The sequence below is a fragment of the Eutrigla gurnardus genome (genome assembly GCF_963514095.1).
Source record: "Eutrigla gurnardus genome assembly, chromosome: 13".
NCBI lineage: Eukaryota > Metazoa > Chordata > Actinopteri > Perciformes > Triglidae > Eutrigla > Eutrigla gurnardus.
Window position 1 is genome coordinate 8,806,445 of NC_139936.1, and position 20,310 is coordinate 8,826,754.

At 40.8% G+C, this 20,310-nt stretch overlaps 4 protein-coding genes across 7 annotated transcripts in view; 2 read left to right on the top strand and 2 right to left on the bottom strand.

Annotated features, from left to right (window-relative positions):
* Positions 1 to 866: 866 nt before the first annotated feature.
* Positions 867 to 8,706, bottom strand: LOC311022808 (MOB kinase activator 1A). Its single transcript, XM_084024371.1, has 6 exons — positions 8,429 to 8,706; positions 7,431 to 7,597; positions 6,843 to 6,936; positions 5,051 to 5,184; positions 3,598 to 3,761; positions 867 to 2,947 (listed from the first exon to the last, which is right to left on the bottom strand). The coding sequence occupies exons 1-6, from the start codon at positions 8,689 to 8,691 to the stop codon at positions 2,870 to 2,872; spliced, it is 900 nt and encodes a 299-aa protein (XP_083880497.1). The 5' UTR covers positions 8,692 to 8,706; the 3' UTR covers positions 867 to 2,869.
* Positions 8,707 to 9,442: 736 nt separating this feature from the next.
* mthfd2 (methylenetetrahydrofolate dehydrogenase (NADP+ dependent) 2, methenyltetrahydrofolate cyclohydrolase) lies at positions 9,443 to 13,407 on the top strand. The gene is made up of 8 exons (XM_084025938.1): positions 9,443 to 9,615; positions 11,160 to 11,344; positions 11,465 to 11,587; positions 11,918 to 12,070; positions 12,155 to 12,262; positions 12,345 to 12,437; positions 12,522 to 12,647; positions 12,736 to 13,407. Exons 1-8 carry the CDS (start codon positions 9,536 to 9,538, stop codon positions 12,882 to 12,884), a joined length of 1,017 nt encoding a protein of 338 aa, XP_083882064.1. The 5' UTR covers positions 9,443 to 9,535; the 3' UTR covers positions 12,885 to 13,407.
* A 1,267-nt stretch (positions 13,408 to 14,674) lies between these two features.
* On the top strand, positions 14,675 to 19,266 carry arl6ip4 (ADP-ribosylation factor-like 6 interacting protein 4). The gene is made up of 5 exons (XM_084025101.1): positions 14,675 to 14,969; positions 15,065 to 15,406; positions 15,605 to 15,722; positions 15,897 to 15,966; positions 16,055 to 19,266. The coding sequence occupies exons 1-5, from the start codon at positions 14,798 to 14,800 to the stop codon at positions 16,109 to 16,111; spliced, it is 759 nt and encodes a 252-aa protein (XP_083881227.1). The 5' UTR covers positions 14,675 to 14,797; the 3' UTR covers positions 16,112 to 19,266.
* LOC311023333 (membrane-associated phosphatidylinositol transfer protein 2-like) overlaps positions 16,719 to 20,310 on the bottom strand; it is a 38,935-nt gene continuing 35,343 nt past the window's right edge. For all 4 annotated transcript variants that reach the window (XM_084025094.1, XM_084025092.1, XM_084025093.1 and 1 more), the window contains one exon: positions 16,719 to 20,231. In XM_084025094.1, the coding sequence (XP_083881220.1) occupies positions 19,848 to 20,231 (384 nt within the window). In that variant the 3' untranslated portion in view covers positions 16,719 to 19,847. The remainder of the gene's footprint in view (positions 20,232 to 20,310) is intronic.

Below are 20,310 nucleotides of genomic sequence, written 5' to 3' on the forward strand. Positions count from 1 at the left end.
CTCTGACATACGTCAACTGGTCATGTTCCTGTTTAAATAGTCAGGTGACTGGTCGGAATGTGGGATTTGTGTTATTATAGTTTTATTATGTGTGTGTATATAGCAAGGTGATGTTATGAAACAAGTTGTCTTGAGTAGTGTAGTGCATGACGCTCTCTTCATTGCTCTTTTCATTGCTTCACGATCAAATCCGTTCCACTTTATCAGTAAGAGAATACCCACAGCAATAGGAATCCACTCCGTGTTTTCCTGGTTTCCTGCACACATACACACCCGCAGCACTCACGAGCACTAAAGGAAGTTTGCTTCATGCAGCTACTTGGTCAACGAGTTGACACCAGCAACAGGGGCGGACTGGCCATCGGTGATATTTTAATTTCTGATTTTACAATCATGAATCTGACTTCCCTCTGAAGTTGCACGGAGAAAACGAAAAAAAGGTGGTGGAGATGAGAAAGAAACGGGTGTGGGAAAATGGGAAATTGCATCTAATTAATTCCAAAATGTTACCGTAAAATATTGCACATCTTTCATATTCTGTGTATTATTTATCTTTCAAATCAAATCTTTTTAAATATTCAACCTTCTTTAAAGCCTTATAAAATGCCCCTCACAATTTTACATTAGTGTGTAGTGGACGGAATGTTAAAAAATAGCAAACTAATTACAATTACATTTATTTTGTATTTTAATTATGTAACTAACCGTCAGATGTAACTAGTTACTTCCAAACACTATGACATGCATTAGAGTTTATCCAAGAAGAAACAAATTACTCGAAATATCCGTAAAATTCATATTACATAGTTTCTCTACTGCACAAGTATGCAGTCCCCCTAACATTCAGTATACACAAGATTCAAATCAACACAATATTGTCTTTTGTGTTTATTGAGTTTTTTTTATCTACCAATACCGTCATATCAGACATTTTCATTCTTGGAAGGCACAGTTTTGTTCAGATAAAACACTCATGGTAACAACAGCAAATTGGAGCACAGTACATACACCTTGCATGTCCTCCCAGTCAAAAAGAACCCCAATAATTGGACCATTATTGTTCATATATAAAACTTTTAATTAATTTCAAAGCCCTTGTTCCTTATCTGAAAAGGTAAAGTCAACAATGTATTGTACAATGTAATATGAAATGTAAATTCATGCCAAAAGTTTGAAAACAATTGTGAGGAAAAAAGCAATACATCTCAAAAATATGTGACTTGAAAGAAAGGACAAGTTATTTATTCACATAAAAACTTTGAAATAACTAACTGTTTTTGCCCCTCCTCCAAGCAGTTAACAGGCCTAAAAGTGAATAAATCTTAATTAAAATGTAAAAACATGTTTTTTTTTTCCACATTGTTGAAAAACTTCTTAAAAAGTAGTACATCATAAAATGAACACGCCACTGCATCCAATCACATTGGTTGGATCCTGGTGATTCATTACGTTATCTAACAGTTCGTAATTGGTTACACGATTGTCTGATATGAATTTATGTCAAAGGAGAAGAAGGTTTTGGACCAATACCCTTGCTGGAAGTTCGCCAAATGAAACATTCATCAGGAATACTAGCTGCATTCGTTTATAAAAGGATGGCAGTACAAACAGCCCTGCTGTTGTAGCCAGACTTTAGCACAGGAAATGACCTTGATACATGCACCAAGACTACATCCGAGGAAAAACTACTCCTCAGGTCACTCATCCTTACCGTGCACTGTTGCAATAGTTATTGCTCTATTTTACAATCATGGGGAAAATATTTAAGAAAAAAAGAAAAGAAAAAAAAAGAAAAGTACCAGCATTGACGGATCAAATATGCAAAGTTCCAAACTTAAATCGGCACCACAAAAATTAACTAAAATGACAGTAAAACAAAAATAAATTCACATTAGACTATTGCTGTTGACAGGATGATTTCTACTATACAAGTATTTTATGGGGTCATGATTACAAAAGCTATGAGTGGCTATTAATAATAACTATCAAGCGGTTTAAAAGTAGCAATCTAAGCACCATATCTTGCATCATACCATTTTAATTTTGAAAATATAAGAAAATGCAAAACACAATGTATGACCAAATTTAAATGGCTGTAATGGCAATACCAAAGGCATCTCACATCCATCTGTCACTGCATCTCTTCACATGTAACGGTGTCTAAGAGCGTGTCAATAGGAAGCATGTGGGAGCAAGCGGGATATCACATACACAACCAGCCTGTGACAGAGAGCTATATTTTATATACCAGTGCATTTTGTGCCCATCTTCATGTTGGACTGAAAAAAGCTTCCACACATTTGTATTGTCACGTGTTTCCAACCAAGACCTGTTTCACGTCACTACTTTTCTTGCCATCTTTAGTCTCAACACACTAACAGGAAGAAAAAGACTGGGATATTTGGTCAGTCATTGTAATTCCAATAGCTAAAAGTTATCAAAGAGGAAATAACCTATCAATAACTAAAAAAGTGTTTAGACAATCAAAACACTATATGCAAACTTCTGAAAGAAAAACAGCCGGTTTTGACTTCAACTTCCAAATGTCCTTGGTCCAAAATAAAATTCATTAGGTTGCTCTTACAGAGTCGTTAACCACAGTCCTGATAAAAAATAATCTTACGACGCTACACTATTTTTAAATGATTTAGAGTGGCAAAATGGGAAAAAGGGCTCAAAGACAGCATAAAAGACGTCAGGAGGAGTAAAAGGAAAAGTACAGTACAAACATTCATGAAAATGAAATGAAAAAAGTAGAAGGCACAGATTTTAAGAGTTGAGACTAAAAGTCGTAGAGGTAGCAGAGGTCTTTGAGAAGGACTAAGGAGGAAAAGAAACTGTGAAAAAAGGGGAGGATGTGATGAAATGTCTATCTGTCCTTGGACCCAAGCTTCTCGATCAAGTCCTGTAGGGGAGCAAGCTCTCGCCTGTCGATAAGGTTGAACTCCTACAAGAAAAAAAAAAAAAAAAAAAAACATTTAATATGGTTCAAAAGAGTTCAAATGACACCTTTTGTTGCCTGAACACAATATGATATCGTGGTTCTGTATACATGTATAAAATAAGAAGAGGATAGAAGTAGAAGGATTAAAATGTTTAGAGGCTCAATACCAATACTTACACTGTAGTTCACTTACAATAGTGTAAATAGACACTTTATCACACCCCACATGCAAAAGTGTACCTGCAGTGCCAAATTCTAATCTTTACAACCTTATGGGAATCATTTAGAATGAGGATATAATTGGGATTACTGAGTTAATCTGTTTGTTCAAGTCCTGGCTTTTTGGCCTTCGTGCACATGGAACAGATCTATGCCGACTCTGTTCAAACCTGACTATTCCAGTTTCATACCAGCATAATAACTTAGATCTGACAAAGATCGGACTTGGCAGCACGTTATGTATAATGTAAAAAAAAAAAACGATTTACTGCCACACCCATTAAGATGTATAGTTATCTTGTTCTTAGCAATTATAACAAAAGGAGTGTAACTTGTAAAAATTCTATCCTCAGTCATGTCTGCTGCTTCAGGAAACTGGGGGCTTCAGATACACAGCAGTGACTTAACCCTGCATTGTAGCAAGACTATCTCACCTGAACAAAGAAAATGAAGTGCTTGAAGGAGGTGTTGAGGTGGGCCTCCTCTTGCAGCTGCATCACAGAGTCGAAATGTTGGTGGTAGATGTGAGCGTAAACCCTGAACAGACGCTTCAGGATGGTTTTGGCCACGGACATGAAGTTCTTGGGAAAGGGAACTCCTGTGGGATAGAAGGTGGTGGAAAACGCTGATGTTAAGAGAAGTGCCGTTTCAGTAGCAGACAAATCACTGCAGCCACACAAAGTTACTAGTGACTTGAGTAATATGCACCGCCTGCAGAAAGGAGATACAGTGAGAGCTGTCTGACCTATTAGAGCAGTGACATATTTGTGGTGAATTTTCTCCGTACTCCACCACATCGAATGAAACTTTCAGTTTGAATACGTTTCATTTCCACAATTTCTACATTGTCATTTTTTGGGAGTCTTTTATGCCGCTGATATAATAGCATAACAATGCAAGTATACGCTATTAAAAGGGCAATGAGCTGAACTTTTAATTCTTAAAAACATTCAGAAATTGGAATTTGAAAACCATTAAAATATCTTCAATAAATAAAATAAAATCACATGACCAAAATAAGAAAATAAATGGACTCTCTGGCACTGTTAATGGCCATGTACAATGTTAATGGTAGGGAAAACCCTGCTGTTTATTCTGATCATGTTGACTAAAATGTTGGTGACATTCTTATGTAAACAAACACGCATGTAAACACACACGCATGTAAACACACACGCATGTAAACACAACGAGCAATGTCGATGTCAGCAAAAATGATTGAGGTCATGTCTATATATTGCATGTTAAGTCGATAGTGATTTATTGTGCCAGGACTTTTTGGAGCCTGTATTTTTTACTGAACCTCCATCTGAAGTCTACGACACATATACTGCAGGCATCTTTTTTCTTTTTATCTTTTTTGGTTTGGAGGCTCTCAGTTTCAGTCTTGAGCATGTGAGACACATGCTCAGCTGTACTGAAGTCAGGTGACCGGCTCAAACGAATCAATAACAAACATTACACTGGAACACTGTTTACGTTTGGTTGCCTTTTCTGCATGTTCAAGATCATAGCTCTTCTGCATGGAACTATGTATAAACAAGCTATGAGACCTACACAAACATCTAAATACTAGCACTCTTCTTATATCCTGTAAATGCACCAGCTTTTATTCCCTTGATGAGCCAAACCCACATTTTATACAAATACTCAAAGAAAAGAAACTTTATATGTTCGCCACAGATGAACATACAGTAAATATCAAATGACAAACATGAGATTCTTGAGTGTTGGACAGTAATAAACGGAGTACTGAAGAAGCAAAAAAGGCAGAAGCAAAGGGTGAATGTTAAGTAAAAAAAAAGGTAAAGTTTTTACAAAAAAGGTAAAACTGCAACAAAAATCATCCCGAAAAAGTTTTAACTGAAGGCTTGTTTACAAACTCACCAATCTTGGAGGGGAAAAGCGTCTCATCATCCAGTTGATCCTGCACCCAGGTCATCAAGTAGTCAATGTACTTGGGCGCGGAGCATTTGATAGGCTTCTTAATATTGGTGCCGTCAGCCCAGTGATACTCATATCTACAGAGAAGCAACAAAAGAAATTGTAATTTACTTACATACGAGACGTGAACATGAAAGCTCTATGGATAACACGCACTTCCAGTCAGACAAGCTAAAAATAAAAGAGCAAGAGGGGAAAAATGCATGCAAGTATCTACAATCATACTGTTGATGGCGGTGATGTCAACAGGAAGTGAAACGCGGTCTCTTCCTCCTGATTACAGACTGAATACAGACGGTCTTGGCAGGAGAGAGGATAGAGGAAGTGCCAAATGTAGATTCTAACTAAACAGCCTCTACAGGGGCCGCATGCAAAGTGTCATTCCTGTTTTCCTCATGTGACACTCAGATGATACATTTTAGTTTAGTCCACAGGGCTTCAATTCAGTTCTACATTTTGGTTCAGTCTTAGATTTATTTTGACTTTTTTTCAACACATGGTAGCGTATTACATCTGTGAGTTATAACCTTCATTCACTCATAATTAAATACTGATCAGTACTTTGACTCTTCACCATTGTTTCATGAACGCCTGTAATCATAAATCAACCAGGCGTACATCTCAGCTCCGGTTCCTCAGGTTAAAAACATGTTCATCGTGGCGAGAACAATGAAAAAGGTAAAGATCATATGTAGCCCATAAACATAACGACATGTAATCCCTTCTGATCCTTAAAACCTGTTCTCCTCTGGTGGAAGGCCATGCTTAACTGCCTGTACATCCCCAGATCTGTCATCATTGATTCCCACGTTTTGTAATGTTCTTCACAGCTTCGTGAGACACATCTCGTGTCTTGGCCAACTCGTGTCAAGTTCCATATTTTATTGTATTGCGTGAACGCATACAGCAACCCAAACGTTTCCCTTGTTTCAATGGAACTTGCCAAATGGCATTTAGCCTATTTTGAGCTGCATCACATTAGATCAAGATTGTATGTTACATATTAAATAATATACATATGGGGCCACTGTCTTGGTAAAATAAATAAATAAGTCTTCTGCTTACCATCTATCTCATCATCTACCTTGACCTTTTGACTAAAAAGATTATGTTTTCATGGTTTATATTTCTGCCAGGAAACTGCCAACCAGTATGTGGATCTTTCAGATACCAGAGTATTTCAGCTCAAATAAATTGTTAGGCCCTGATTACACATGCAGAGGGAACATAAATAAACATTATTCTCTATTTTACACTGCGGTAATTACACTTAAACATGACCCAACTCACTTCAACATAATTTCATTATTTCTCTTGCAGAAAAAGAGCAGAAGAGAGAGTCTTTGTGAAGTAGTGGGGTGAAGATTCTAGAGAATAAGCCCGACAGAGATGGACCGGCTGGGACGAACCAGTACACGCATGAGGTTTAGTACATTAAAGTGCACATTCTCATCTGGTTCTGCCGAGTCTTCCAAAAGCATCACTGAGATAATTCAGTTGGGGTTGAAGAGCGGTCCTGGAAGGCCCCTTACACCCCACTCATTATATGCAAGTGTCTCAATGAGCCAGACAGTGTGACAGCGAGTCAGCATGCACGACACCAGGACCCAAACAACAAAGCAGCTAGATTGAAATCAGTCGTACATCTGTACTTTCCCTTGTGGGTAAAGTCAAAATGTCTACCCGTTAGAAGCCCTGTAGCTGTATGCGTAAAAAGGACAGTGTTGTCCGTTACCTTGGTCCAGCAGACATCACAGAGCAGCTGGTCTCCGTGCAGAACTCTGTGATGGTGCCGTACAGCATGTTGATCTGGTTGAAGAAGTCCACCGCTGTAAGAAAGGGTTGATTATATTTCTGTTCCCTAGGAAGGTTCATGCTTGTAATGATAAGAACGTAAATAGTCTAAGTTTTCTATCTGGTCTTTTCCCACAATGTAGACAGTTTATAATTGGAATTATGTATTATCTACAGCCACAAGGAATCTGGGTGTTTTTCTGTCAATTCCTGCACATATGTATGACCTTCTGTAGATCTAATGAACACAACCATATATTACCACATTTACGCATCTGTATGCAAGATGGATCTGTCCTGTATTTCTGTTTTAAATAATTCCGCTGCTACTGCCAACGCTTGTTCTGTAAATAAACAATTCTCTGACCAATAATTTACCAATTTGCTCGTGTGCGTTCATTTGATAAACACTTTTCTTCTTTTACCAGTAGGTGATGCAAATGTTCCAACCGCTGTACAAGGAACACTTAAGTTTTGTGGACCGAGTGATGTTTTTCTATAAATAGGCTTATAGCATTCATCGACTCACTGTTGACAGCAATCCACTCATTGAGATCCTCTCCCTCGGGCAGCATGACGGCCTGCCTCAGGTTTCCGCTGCCCAGTGTCGCCTCGGCGTGCTTCAGTAACTCATATTGATGGGAGCCCTCTGGGATGTTCTTCTTTGGCTTGAATGTCTTGGATGAGCGACTGCCACTGCGAAGAAGAAGAAGAAACAAAGCGTGGAGCTGAGCAACTGTCTGTATGCTGGCAGGACAGTGACATTAAAAAACAGGCTCCTGTAAGAGTAGACGCTTCTCTTAGGGGGTTTCCCTTCTGTCTACTGTGTGCAATCAGCAGCTGCAGGAAGGCATTATGGTGGACATCTATTAAATTAACATTTAAACTGGGGATAATGGCTGCCACGTGTGTCATATGTTCAAACGTTTGTCAGCCTGTTGTCAGTGTGACAATTGCGTACAATCCGAGTCGTGTAGCTGAAGTTATGGCGGTGATTGCTGAAGTTGGTGCGACAGACAGGAAATGTGACGGCGTCACTGTAAACAACGGACCCGTTAACTTATCTAATCACATTAAGTCTGCGTTTAAGAAACCTCCCGACGGGAGTCAAGACAGCGAAGGTGTGACCGATGACTCACATCAACATGTTTCGTCTTATCTGAATTAATGGGGGAACATGAGCTAGTGTTGAGTAAGCTAGCCAACCGTGAGCTAGCTTTAATTATCGTGCTAGCCGAGTGAGGAGTTAACTAATTAAAACGACGGCGAGTGCACAGTGAGACGAAAATAAACACAGCTTCCCCCTTCTCACAATGACGACAAAACGACAAATACGTTGTAAAAACGGGCAGATTGAGTTTAACCTAAATGTACCGGGATAAACGTACAGTGCGGGTGACGTGTTTTCTGTACCGCTGTCTTACTTTTGACGCCAGTTTACTTCCCTTGATGTAACTTCGTAACGTTAGCTAGCGTTGACCGCAGGCTCCGTCCGCAACTTAGCAAGCGACTGCTAACTTTACTTACAACAGGAAGGCCATCTTGGCGAAGCAGTCGTCGGAGAGGCCTCGGTTACAGCTAGTGCTCTGGTTTAAGAAGCGGAACTTTGTTTTGACGACGGGACACGGGGGAGCCACTTGTCTGCGATGCCTGCTAAGAGTATCGCTCTTTCGGCTAACATGAGCTGCACCCACAGAGGATCTTCTTCCTCTATCGGCTTCTCTCTGTAGAAGCCCAGCAGCAGGCACTGTCGCCCCCTCCCGGCTGCAGGAAGCTCCTGCACTCTCCATCTAGACTCACTGAACTCACTAATATCACGTCTGTCACGCATACAGGGAACAGACACAGAAGCCTACTTTTTACACACTGACGCCATATTAATCTGATGCCCAACTTCTGTAACCTGATCATTTTTTATTAAAAGATATTATACATTTTTGTAACAAGAATGATTTTTATGTAAGTGCATCTGAACCAAAATGTAGGTATTTTCATTGACACTGTGGCAATAGACTAATGTAGGTTCTGCACCTGCTTTTAAGACATACCGGTAATTGTAGTTATGATTATAATTGTCGTCACACAGCACATGTTCCAAAGTAAAGAACCAGGGGCTGTGTGCACTCTGGTGTGTGTACTTAAAAGTAGTTAGAATAAGTTCCATCTCGTCCAGCTAAATTGTGTCTCTACGTTAATATATAATTAATAATAGTTCAATATATAATCTTTAGTATATTCTGCATACATTTCCATTTTGAAAACATTTCCTCATGTATTTATTTTTACAGTTACTACATTTGCATAAGTAGGCCTAAACTGTGTGAATACTACTTTGTAAACAACCTACAATTTTACAGTACAGCTCTGAGTTACTTGCACTTTACTTGACAATTTAATCTACCTGAAACTTCACAACTGACATTTTCTGACTCTGATGCCTTTGGAAAATTACCGTGACTGTAGAGGTGTGGCAGCAGATACCAGTGACGCAAGCACCGTACGTGCACGGGGGGAAGCATATAAAGCCCTTCCGCCTCGCGCCTTCCTCCTCCACAGACGTCGCTCTGTCAGCCCGGCTGCTGCTGTTGCTCCGTTACGTAACCGGCCGCGGTGTCTCTTCTCCCCTCAGCCACAATGGCAGCGATCAGGACTCTCAGGAAACTGTGCCAACACGCCCAGCATCAAGTCTGTAGACTTCACACGTCCGCCTCGAGGTGAGTGCGACCACCGGCTCTAAAAATGTAATTTAGCTAGCCTCATTTTAATCTCACTTTTTTTTTAAACGACGTGCTCGGCGCTTTCCTTTCCACTCTGAAGCGAATGCTTTTATATTCACCCTGCTTAAATGTACGATTTTCCGGTCTAGTGTGACGTAGTGTGTAGAATGTTATACTGATAAATGACTGCTTATTTTATTACAGTGGGTTTGCATGATTTTTATTGTCACAAATGTCCGCAGTTGGTCACATTTTGGTGCGCCCCTAGCGTTATGCCGGTATCATTGCAGCGGCAGGGCTGGCTGATGAAATCGGTCTCGGGGCTTACACCCAGGAGCTTGAGGAACCAGGTTTCAGCTGGAGACCGAGGTGTTATGCTGCACACAATGGAACAGTGCCCGCCCTGGCTGGTCCTGGATAACATGCAGCCATTTAACATATAAATGATAATTGTGTTATGAGAGGGCACGTAATCCTAGTCCTACAGACTATGGTGGAGTCTTGTGCTGTTACTTATTGGAAACGTGAGTTCAGCATGACTGAGATAAATGTAATAACCTAATGTTGCACATACGCCTTAAAAACTCAAACCTCGTGTGGACCCCTGCACATGATCTGCAGCTGCATGGGCACAAGATAAAACCTGTGTTAGTTATTACCATATATAACAATATATAACTTAGTTTGAATAACCTTTCATTGCATATAAACTTCATGGGCTTTGCTTTCAAGCGCACACTCTCCTCAGAGGTTGACCCCGATGAACGATTACTTTTTTTAACATGGCTTCGTGGTCACACATTTGAAAAGTGGCCTTTTCTCTCTGAGAACACCAGCTTTAGGTTTAAATTTCATCTGAGGTTAAAGAATGTCGAGTTGGGACACATGGCCCTCATGGTCTCACCCAGAAGATGTGATACTTGTCTGTGAGGTTTAATTAGTTCTGGCAGAATAAAAGGGTGGTTACGTCACTATTGACGGCTCATTACTCTTCGGTTACTCGCTATGCCTTTCTGTATGATGTTATATAACTATCCTGGTGCTTTTGTCATTTTCACAAAGCAGCAATACAGGTCAACCCACACCACTCATGCAGTGAAGGATACATACATTTTTGCCACGTTTGACATGTCTTGACTACTGTACAAGTGCTCAGGGAGCACATGGCTCTGTCAGGTGCAGACGTGCTGTATCTAACTTTAGAGGCGAGCATCGGTGCAGATGGTTGAGATTGATTACAGGTGTCTGGTGTCTGTTCTATGGAGATTAAGGAGACCAGGAGATGAATTTGTACTGTAAAGATGATTCAGGTTGGAAGACTTTTCGCTTAGTTTTCTTAGTTTATAACGTTAAGTTACTTTTGTGTGGCTTGTGATAATATACATTTTTTTTTTCAAAGGTGGGCTTGTGTTCAGAAAGCATATTTTGTACTAAAAGACGATTACACCACATTTTTTGGTGCAAGACACAACTTGTTCAAAAGTAAGTTACAGATAGTTTGCCTTCTGACTTCTGACAGTCTTTTGCTCTCCAACTCTCAGACAGGAGGCGGTGGTCGTCTCAGGAAAGAAACTAGCGCGGCAGATCCGAGAGGAGGCCCGGGCCGACGTGGAGAAATGGGTTATAGCCGGCAACAGGAGACCCCATCTGAGCGTGGTCCTGGTGGGCGAAAACCCGGCCAGTCACTCCTACGTCCTGAATAAGACCCGAGCTGCAGCTGATGTCGGTAAGAGACAAACACCCGCCGTCCTCATACGTATGTGTGTAAACTCCACTTTCCTACAGTGTAATAACAAAAGAACAAATGCCTGTGTTTTAAGTTGTTTCTCACTTCAACCTCCCACAGGAATCTCTAGTGAGACAATTCTCAAGCATTCAGACATCAGTGAGGAGGAGTTATTGGACCTGATCTACAAACTCAACACAGACCATCGTGTGGACGGCCTGCTGGTCCAGCTGCCTCTGCCAGGTAGGGCTAAACTGGAAGAGTAAGATATGAGAACAATATGTAAAGAGAATCATGCATCCGTAGCGAAATATGTGTTGTTGTCAAACATGATTGACTGATACTCGCAAGCGATGACGGATAAGAGCACCAACAACTGCCAACATGCAAACTGTCTCTCTTTTTTTTCTGTTTTTGTTTATTGTTAAAGGTCAAACACCTACTAAATAAGTTGCGTTTGTGGTTACAAACTCATCTGTGTTGCTGAACAAGACCCTTGAGATCTAGTTATCTTGACTATAACGTGTCCTTGTTTCCCGACAGATCACATTGATGATCCTTGTTTCCCGACAGATCACATTGATGAGCGCGCCGTCTGTAATGCAGTTTCCCCGACCAAGGATGTGGACGGCTTCCACGTAGTCAACGTGGGTCGCATGTGCCTCGATCAGTCCACTATGCTCCCTGCCACCCCATGGGGAGTCTGGGAAATTATCAAACGCACAGGTAACCACGGGATACGCGATACTTGGTCTCTGTGTTGACATAAAGCTGAACAAACAATTTACTATTTGAATGCTTGTCTTCCAGGTATCCCTACTATTGGGAAGAATGTCGTGGTAGCAGGGCGTTCCAAGAATGTGGGCATGCCCATCGCAATGTTGCTGCACACAGACGGCCGTCACGAGAGGCCCGGAGGTCGGTTACTGTGCACATGCTTGCTTTAAATGAGGAGTGTTTAAGTGCACAGTACAAATACTAAGTGTTCTTCCTGTTGCAGGTGATGCAACGGTCACCATTTCTCACCGTCACACTCCAAAGGAGCAACTTCGCCAACACACTCAAATTGCTGATATCATCGTGGCTGCTGCAGGTTTGTAAAACTGTTAAAAACGTCTTCTTTTTTTTCAGTTCATTGCCATTTCTTTCCACCGTCTAACTGTACTGTGTGTATCAGGGATTCCAAACCTCATTACCGCGGACATGATCAAAGAGGGAGCGGCCGTTATTGACGTGGGAATAAACAGAGTGCAGGACCCCGTCACCGGGAAAAGCAGACTGGTTGGAGACGTGGACTTTGAAGGTAAAGCTGGATGGCGATCGTATGTCTGTATGGGTATGCTTGGCATCTTGGGTGTCTGGAATGACATACCTTTTCTGTCTATGTTCAGGCGTGAGGCAGAAGGCAGGCTTCATCACCCCTGTACCCGGAGGCGTGGGGCCGATGACCGTGGCGATGCTCATGAAGAACACTATCAAAGCAGCTAAGAACGTTCTGCTGTTTCCTCCAGAGAGGATCCGCATGGCGGCTGCGTCCTAATTGGCCCGAAGAAGAAATCCCAGCAACAGCGACACATTCCAGCCCCTCCGAACCCCCCCCTTTCATTTTTTACTTGGAGCAACCCGACGAGCTCCCCTTGCACATGAACTGGAAAGATGATAGCTTTAAGACCCTCTTCCTGCTGACATTTAAAACCTTTCCTAAATTCATGTCTAGCCATGTTTAGACTGTTACATCACTCATGCAGCAGCGACATTTAACTAACAGTATTTATCCTTTACAATTCATTTCTTTAGAGTTTTTAAAGGAATCTTGAAATTGTATTTTATTTATTACTATATTGACATACTATTTAAGCTTGAATGGAGGCAGGTTACAGCCTTTACCTCTCAGCTGGTAAGGCCTGTCTGTTGTGCTTCTTTTCAGTTAGTTTAGCCTCATGTACCAAGATTCACAAGGGCTAACATCATCAGGAACTATTACATTGGTCAAAATGCAAGCTTTAAATATTCACAATTGCCTTTGTAAAAATTTTGAAATAAATATTGGAAATATGTTCTCAGATTGATGCTTTCTGTGCGCCCAGATTGTCTCTTCCTCTCTTTACAGTATCGGTTTCACATTAATGCACTCGTTCTAAATATAACTCACTTCCCAACGACTGTCATTAAAATGAATTGCCTCTAAATACTGGCATTGAATAACCACATCATCCTGTCTTCACCTTCTGATCCAGCATTCCATCACCACTGATGAATCTATGAATCGACGGTCTCTGAACTTCAAACTTCTTTCATTCATTAAAGTCTTCATTTTTCTAATTGTACACTGACTATCAAAATATTATTCCACACAATTATACTACTCAATTCCTAACAGTTAGTGTGTGTCCCAAATATCTAATACAAATGGAGCTTCTTAGGTTGCAGGCCTTTGCCTTTCACATACGTAAAGTCAGATTATCTCAAAGAACATTTGTGTGCATCTGCTGATAAGACCCGGTGTGTTTTACATGTTATGTTCCCTTCCTTTAAGTATCCTCTCTGTTTTCCTCTCAGGGTGTTGTGGGCGACACCACAGGGAGAGGCCTTGAGGCCAACAGGTTGTTTGAGGGGTTCACTGAGTTTGTAGGGTTTTCTTTGGCTCTCTGCATGCCATATTTAGGATGTGCATGCTAGACTAAACAGCCACATTGGCTTTCAGTGGAATAAAAGAATATAATGCAATATTGCTATTGGTTAAATAATTAAATATTTATTCAAAATGAGATTTATTTTAAGAACAGTGATGCCCACAACCATAAGACAAAATTGTGATTAATGTAATCACTTGATTTGTAAGTGGCGTAAAACTTAAAATATATGAATGTCATACATTTACTGTATTTACAGTACTTTAAAATTGCAAATATATACCAATATTTCACTACATTTCATTTGACAGTTGCACTTATTTGCAGATGTATATTGGATTCTATATTCTATTTTTGTTTTCCTGTATTAATGGATTAACTACAAATGTAAATGTAAAATGTAATAATAACCTTAATGATATGAATACTCTGAAAGAGAACATTCTGCATAATGATTACGTTTACTTTTTTTCTGATAATACTTGTGTACTTTTGTTTTCCTTGATATTTTAAAGATTGATAACCTGTAACATTGACGAAATTGTAACATCTGTTTTAAGTACTTATTTCCCCCCTTGATTAAAAATGTATTTCTTAGTGTTTACCAAGAACTGAGCATATTGAAACCATTTTTATATGTAGGGTAAGCTAAAGTAGGAACTAGGAACCTTAGTGATGCAGGTCTAGACGCTGACGGAAGACAATTGTAGACGCGCACGTTTCCGTACACTAAGCAGCAGACTTCCCCGGCTGCTGTAGTACAGTTTGGACTTTTGAATGCTCTTCAACCGGGCTTTAAGTTGCCTACGTTGTCTCAGTGATGGATCGTAGCGGATCACCCAACAGAGCCGGCAGAGAGAAGAAACAAGAGAAGAAGAAGAAGAAGCGGAGACGGTCCTCCTCCTCTTCTTCATCCTCAACGTCGTCGTCTTCCTCGTCTGGCAGCAGGAGTCGAAGCAGATCGTCAAAGAAAACATCGCACAAAAGTCGAGGTTGGGACTTGAAAGTAAATCATCTAGGAAGCTTTTACAGCAGCGAAAATATCAAATAACTCTGCTGAACTTCTTCTTCTTCTGTTTCCCCTCAGACGTGAAAACACAAAAAAAGAAGCCACGAAGAAGCTCCTCGTCTTCGTCGTCCACGTCTTCTTCTTCGTCGTCTTCGTCCTCGTCGAGTGACGAAAAGACGAAGAGGAGGAAAAGTAAAGACAAGAAGAAGAAGACCAAGAAGCACAAGGCGAAGCTGAAGAAAAAGAAGAAGAAGGAGCTGAAGAAGGAGTTGAAGAAGAAGGAGAAGCTGAGGAAGAAGGAGGAGAAGAAGAAAGCGGAGCTGGTGCTGCTGCCGCCGCCGCCTAGTCTCCCAGTAGAGAAGCCTCCATCTTACTTGGAGGTGTGGCAGAGTGACGAGGGGGCATTGGAGCTCGGACCTGGTCAGATATATAAACACACACACACACACACACACTTTGGTATTTGTTCTCCATCTGATGGGATAATCAAGCAATACCTCATGATTTAAAGCATAAATAGTGTGGCTAAATCTCCAGACATGTATTTTGTCTCACAGTTACCATCATAATATCAAGGAATATAACATTTAGGGCGGTATCTGTGTTTTTCCCCTGCAGTGATGACGGATGAGCAGAAGGCCCGACTCGCCACTAAGAGGCCCCTCACCAAAGAGGAGTACGAGGCCAGACAGAGTGTGATACGCAGGGTGGTGGACCCCGAAACGGGACGCACCAGGTAAACCAGGGTTCATTCCACAAGGTTGTAATCCACCGTGAGAGTAAACGAGCCGTCCGCCTGTTCACATACACAGCATAATCAAACACTTCCATCCCAGCTGAACCCAAAGTTTAACACCATAATCAAAATGTCATGTAATGAAATGTTCCTGTAACGATTTTCTTCTTCCAGACTGGTGAGAGGAGAAGGGGAGATCATTGAGGAGATGGTCAGCCGAGATAAACATAAAGAAATCAATAAGGTACAAGAGTCATTTTCAACTATTAACTTGTGTGAAATAAACATGGACTTGCCTTGTGTCTAACAGTTAACTTCCACTCATTCTATAGCAAGCTACCAAGGGAGATGGGAATGCCTTCCAGAAGAAACTGGGAGTCAACAGGTAGAAGATGCCCTGATCCCCTCCAGGAGTGCAGCCTCAATACGCTGAAGAATCTATCATTTCAAAGGGTTGACCTGTGATTTAATTTGATTATTGAAGGTACAAAACTATGGGGTCATGTACTCGTGATTTACACTGAATTTAAACCAGGTAAAAGACTATTTCTCCTAATGATTTGCCTTATTAAATCTATGCTGGATTTTGTGAGGCGACTAATGTTTGGGGTCGAATGAGGTCTACGCTTAGACTACTTGGATGACGTGTGACTGCAAAAAATCCATTCAATTCAGTTGAAATCGATTCACAGTAATTGGGCAGAAGGCATTGTGAAGCGGTGATCAGCATCTTGCTTCACTCTGACTCTTGGGCTACATACACACACACACTCGTAGATGTCTACTCACCTTCACGTCTCACATTTTGTGTCTCTTGAACAAATTTGAATGAACTGATTCCAGAACAATAAAGTTTGTGTTAACTGCAGTACATTTCTCCTATATTTGAATAATCCCTGCTCTCGGAAGAGATCGTCCTCGTCATCGGGCTGAAACGTATTATTCTTCACAACAACATTGCAATTTTCAGTGAGAAAAAAGGCCAAAATGACTTGGTTGTTCTTTATACGTTCTTTATACACTGTACATAAAAACACAAGGGAATGGATAGAATTAAGTTATCCAAAACCTACAAGGTACACACCCTGTACAATGAAAATATTTACCAAGGTATGTTGCATATAATTATATACAGCCTATGAATGCTAACTGTTGATTTAACAGCGGTGGCATTGCATTAAACTGGGGGGACAGAGCTTGAGACGGTGACGGCTTGCCTAATGTTGGTGAAGTGTGTCAAATAGATTTCTCTTTTGTACATTTCCTTTAAAGTGAAAACAAGCCTTTTAAGAAAATATGGCCTTTTTTTCTATTTCCACAAAGTAAACAGTCTTATCGTTGATTCCATGAAGTCAATTCGGGAGTGAGCAGCTTTCATTCTCGGCCCTCGCAACACAACGGTCAATGTAAGGCAGAAAAAGGGAAATGTAAGGCCTCTGGTAAAGTGTGTGTCAGTAGCAGAATCGAAGCGACTGTCTGCCAGAGGTATCCAAACAAAGGTAACCGCACCGCTTCATCTTTACATTCTCTGGATTTTAATACCCAGGCAAATCTCTGAGGAAGGACATATTGTTCAGTAGTTGCCAACTTTAGATGAGTGCATGTTTTACAGCATTGCCTTTTATGTTTTTCCTAATAACTATCAATGTACAAACAGCCATCCTTTAATCAGCAGCCTTTGAAACAGATTTATATATGGCTTCAAGCCGGATCTTTGAAATGGTCAAAATGCAGAGGGACTGTAGTACATTCTGTAATTACTTCAAAACGACAAACCCTGATTAAGGAAGTTATAGGTACCTACGTATTGGTATTTACACTCCGTTATCTAGCATTAAGTCGCCTCTCGTTGATATAAAAGGGGTGGACAAATGATTAGAAACACCTATAAGTATAAAACAATAAAATTCAAAAGCATTACAAACTATGTTACCACCATGACAGTTAAAACACTACAACCTTCACGAAGGCAGGATTTGTTGCAGGAGTGCATTACTTTCAGATTGGTGTACCTAATAATCTGACAACTGAATGTTGAGTTTCAGTTTTAAAATGTAAGTGATTACATCTAGACCTCAAAAACAAAGTAAAAACTGTCCACACCAAATGTAATATTCTGTAATATTTCACACCGTTATCAGGTCAATGGCCCTTTAAGTTGAGAAATCCACCTTCTGTCTATGTTTTTAATGTTTTTTTAGTGCTACGCTGTAGTCACACTCCCTCTGCAAGTTGATGACTGTAGAACATGTGCCTGTTGAACTGATTGTCAATGCACTGTGACATTTCCTCAACACAGTCTGTTTGGTCTTGTGGTGCGGTTGAGTAATATTGCACGTTTCCCTTTCATTTGAGCCCATATTGGTCCATTGCCGTTTGCTCTCTACGTGCCTATTAGAGGGACGAATAAAGATACTTTGAATGAATAAATCATACATCTGTACTCAGAAATAAATGGCGAACAGCATAAAATAAGTCTGAGCTCTGTGTTCCGACTTCTGACAGAATTTTGTACAGCATTTACAATTTGCAGATTTTTCTTCCTTCTAAAAAGGCGCAGCAGAACAGAGAAAGGAGACCTTAACCTAAGGAGGATTATCTATGAGCACATTCAACGCCTCATTTACAGCGTAGGGATCACCGGAGAGAAGCCATGAACCAAATTTCCAAAATAGATAATAAACATACAATATATGACACAAAATAGCAGTTCTGTCGATACAATTCTGGTGATCTGCGAGATAACAGAATAAAAATACAATACTGTGCCAGGCAAAGACCTCTTTGAGTTTTGGCTGCTGCAACTGAAGTTTGAAGGGGAAAAAAAGATAGCTAAAGTAATCTTAAAACACACTTTGTTCACAAAATCAATACATTTAAAAGAGCTATAATCTTAAATAACAATAATTATCATCATCAATCAATAAAGTGTATCCTGAATGAGGTGGTGTTTACCCCAAGAGTAACGAAGACACTTAAAACTGGTCTTCAGTGAACCAGATACCAGATCTGCACTGTAATATAACAATTATATACAAGCCTCGTTAAGCCATTCACCTACATACTTACACAACCTATTCCATTTTTACACAGGTGATCTTAGTCATTCCCTCTCTGTTCATGTACAGCATATCATTCTACACTGTTTACTTTGGCACATTAACTGTACATCAGTAGGACTTTTCCTAGAGCATAAGTCATACGTTACAGATTCAGGAAGGTTCAGCAGCGCAGTATGGCGAGATGTGGTGAGATGCTATGAAATCACAGGAACAGTTTCAGCTGCAACCATCGTTAAAGGGTAATTTCGCAGTTTGCCTCATGTGATATTTGGATGGTTCTTTGGTCTGAGAGACGGCTGGAAAACAAACAAAACTGAACCGTGTGGTTCGGTGAAACATTACTTAGACATATTTAGTTATGTATGAAAAGAATAGTAGATCAAATCACAAATGTTAGTTCATAGAAAAAAACATTTTTTTTAATCCTGATAAAGGATGATGCTTTTCCTAAAAAAATCTGTCTGTTTGGTCACGCTGAAAAACACATTCAATCCAGTTTTACCTGATTCTCAGCTCTGCTCCCAGACGTGAACATATCTGAATATCACATAAAAAAAACGTTAAAACTATTATGCACAAGGATAATTCCTATAGTAATTGCTGTGCTTGCAGTGGCAGGAGTCAGTTACAGTGCAGCATCACACCTTGGACCTGATACAGGCTGTCTGTAACCACTTTGTTTGGGGTGCTTGTGTGTGTAACCATCTCCAATCTAAAAGCCTGCCGTAGGAAGAAAACTGGCCTGGTATTCAAGACTGATAAATATTTACTAAACAGTAGAAACAGTCTGGATCCCGACAATATAAGCTATGTCTATTTGTGTGATGCTCCTTGAAATGCCTGTTGAGTGTGTGTGTGTTGTATAATAAATATAGCCATAGCTACTATTCATAAATATCTGTGTTGAATACGACTGGCATTATTTTATAAAGAGTGGTTTGTAGCACCTATTGTTTTCGTTGTGGTATTAACCCATCTGGTGCAAGCCAACCGATTTTTTTGCTCTTTACATTAACTTTGTCATGGGTCTCTTCCTCAGCACTGCATTTTTAAGTCTCTCATCTCATTTTGGGCTGAGAATGCCTGGTTCCAGCTTGGTGCTGCTGCTGCGGCCCCAGCAGCTGGCTGTGATGCTCATGCTGCGCTGCGCCGCTCCCTGGCTGTAGCCGGGAGCGCACTCCAGCCGCTCCCGCTCCAGCCGCTCGCCGTCTGATTGGCTCTGTGTGCGTTCCGGTCTGTTGTGCATGCTGCCTGTCGGGGAGCTGGGGGCCGGTTGGGAGGAGATGGTGCGGAGCAGGTGGTTCCTTTTCCGAAGGAAGTCGCTGTTGGCGCCCAAGCCGAAGCTGCCTTTACGCAGGACCATGCGTGCACTGCTGGACTTGGCTGGCCGGGAACGGTGGCTGTACTCCAGCTGGGACAAATGAGCCGCATATCCCTCTGTGATGAACTGAGAGGAGATATACTGTCAACTGTGAAGAATCTGAGACATTGGTTGTTAGAGTGGCAGTATTAGACCTGACCAGGAC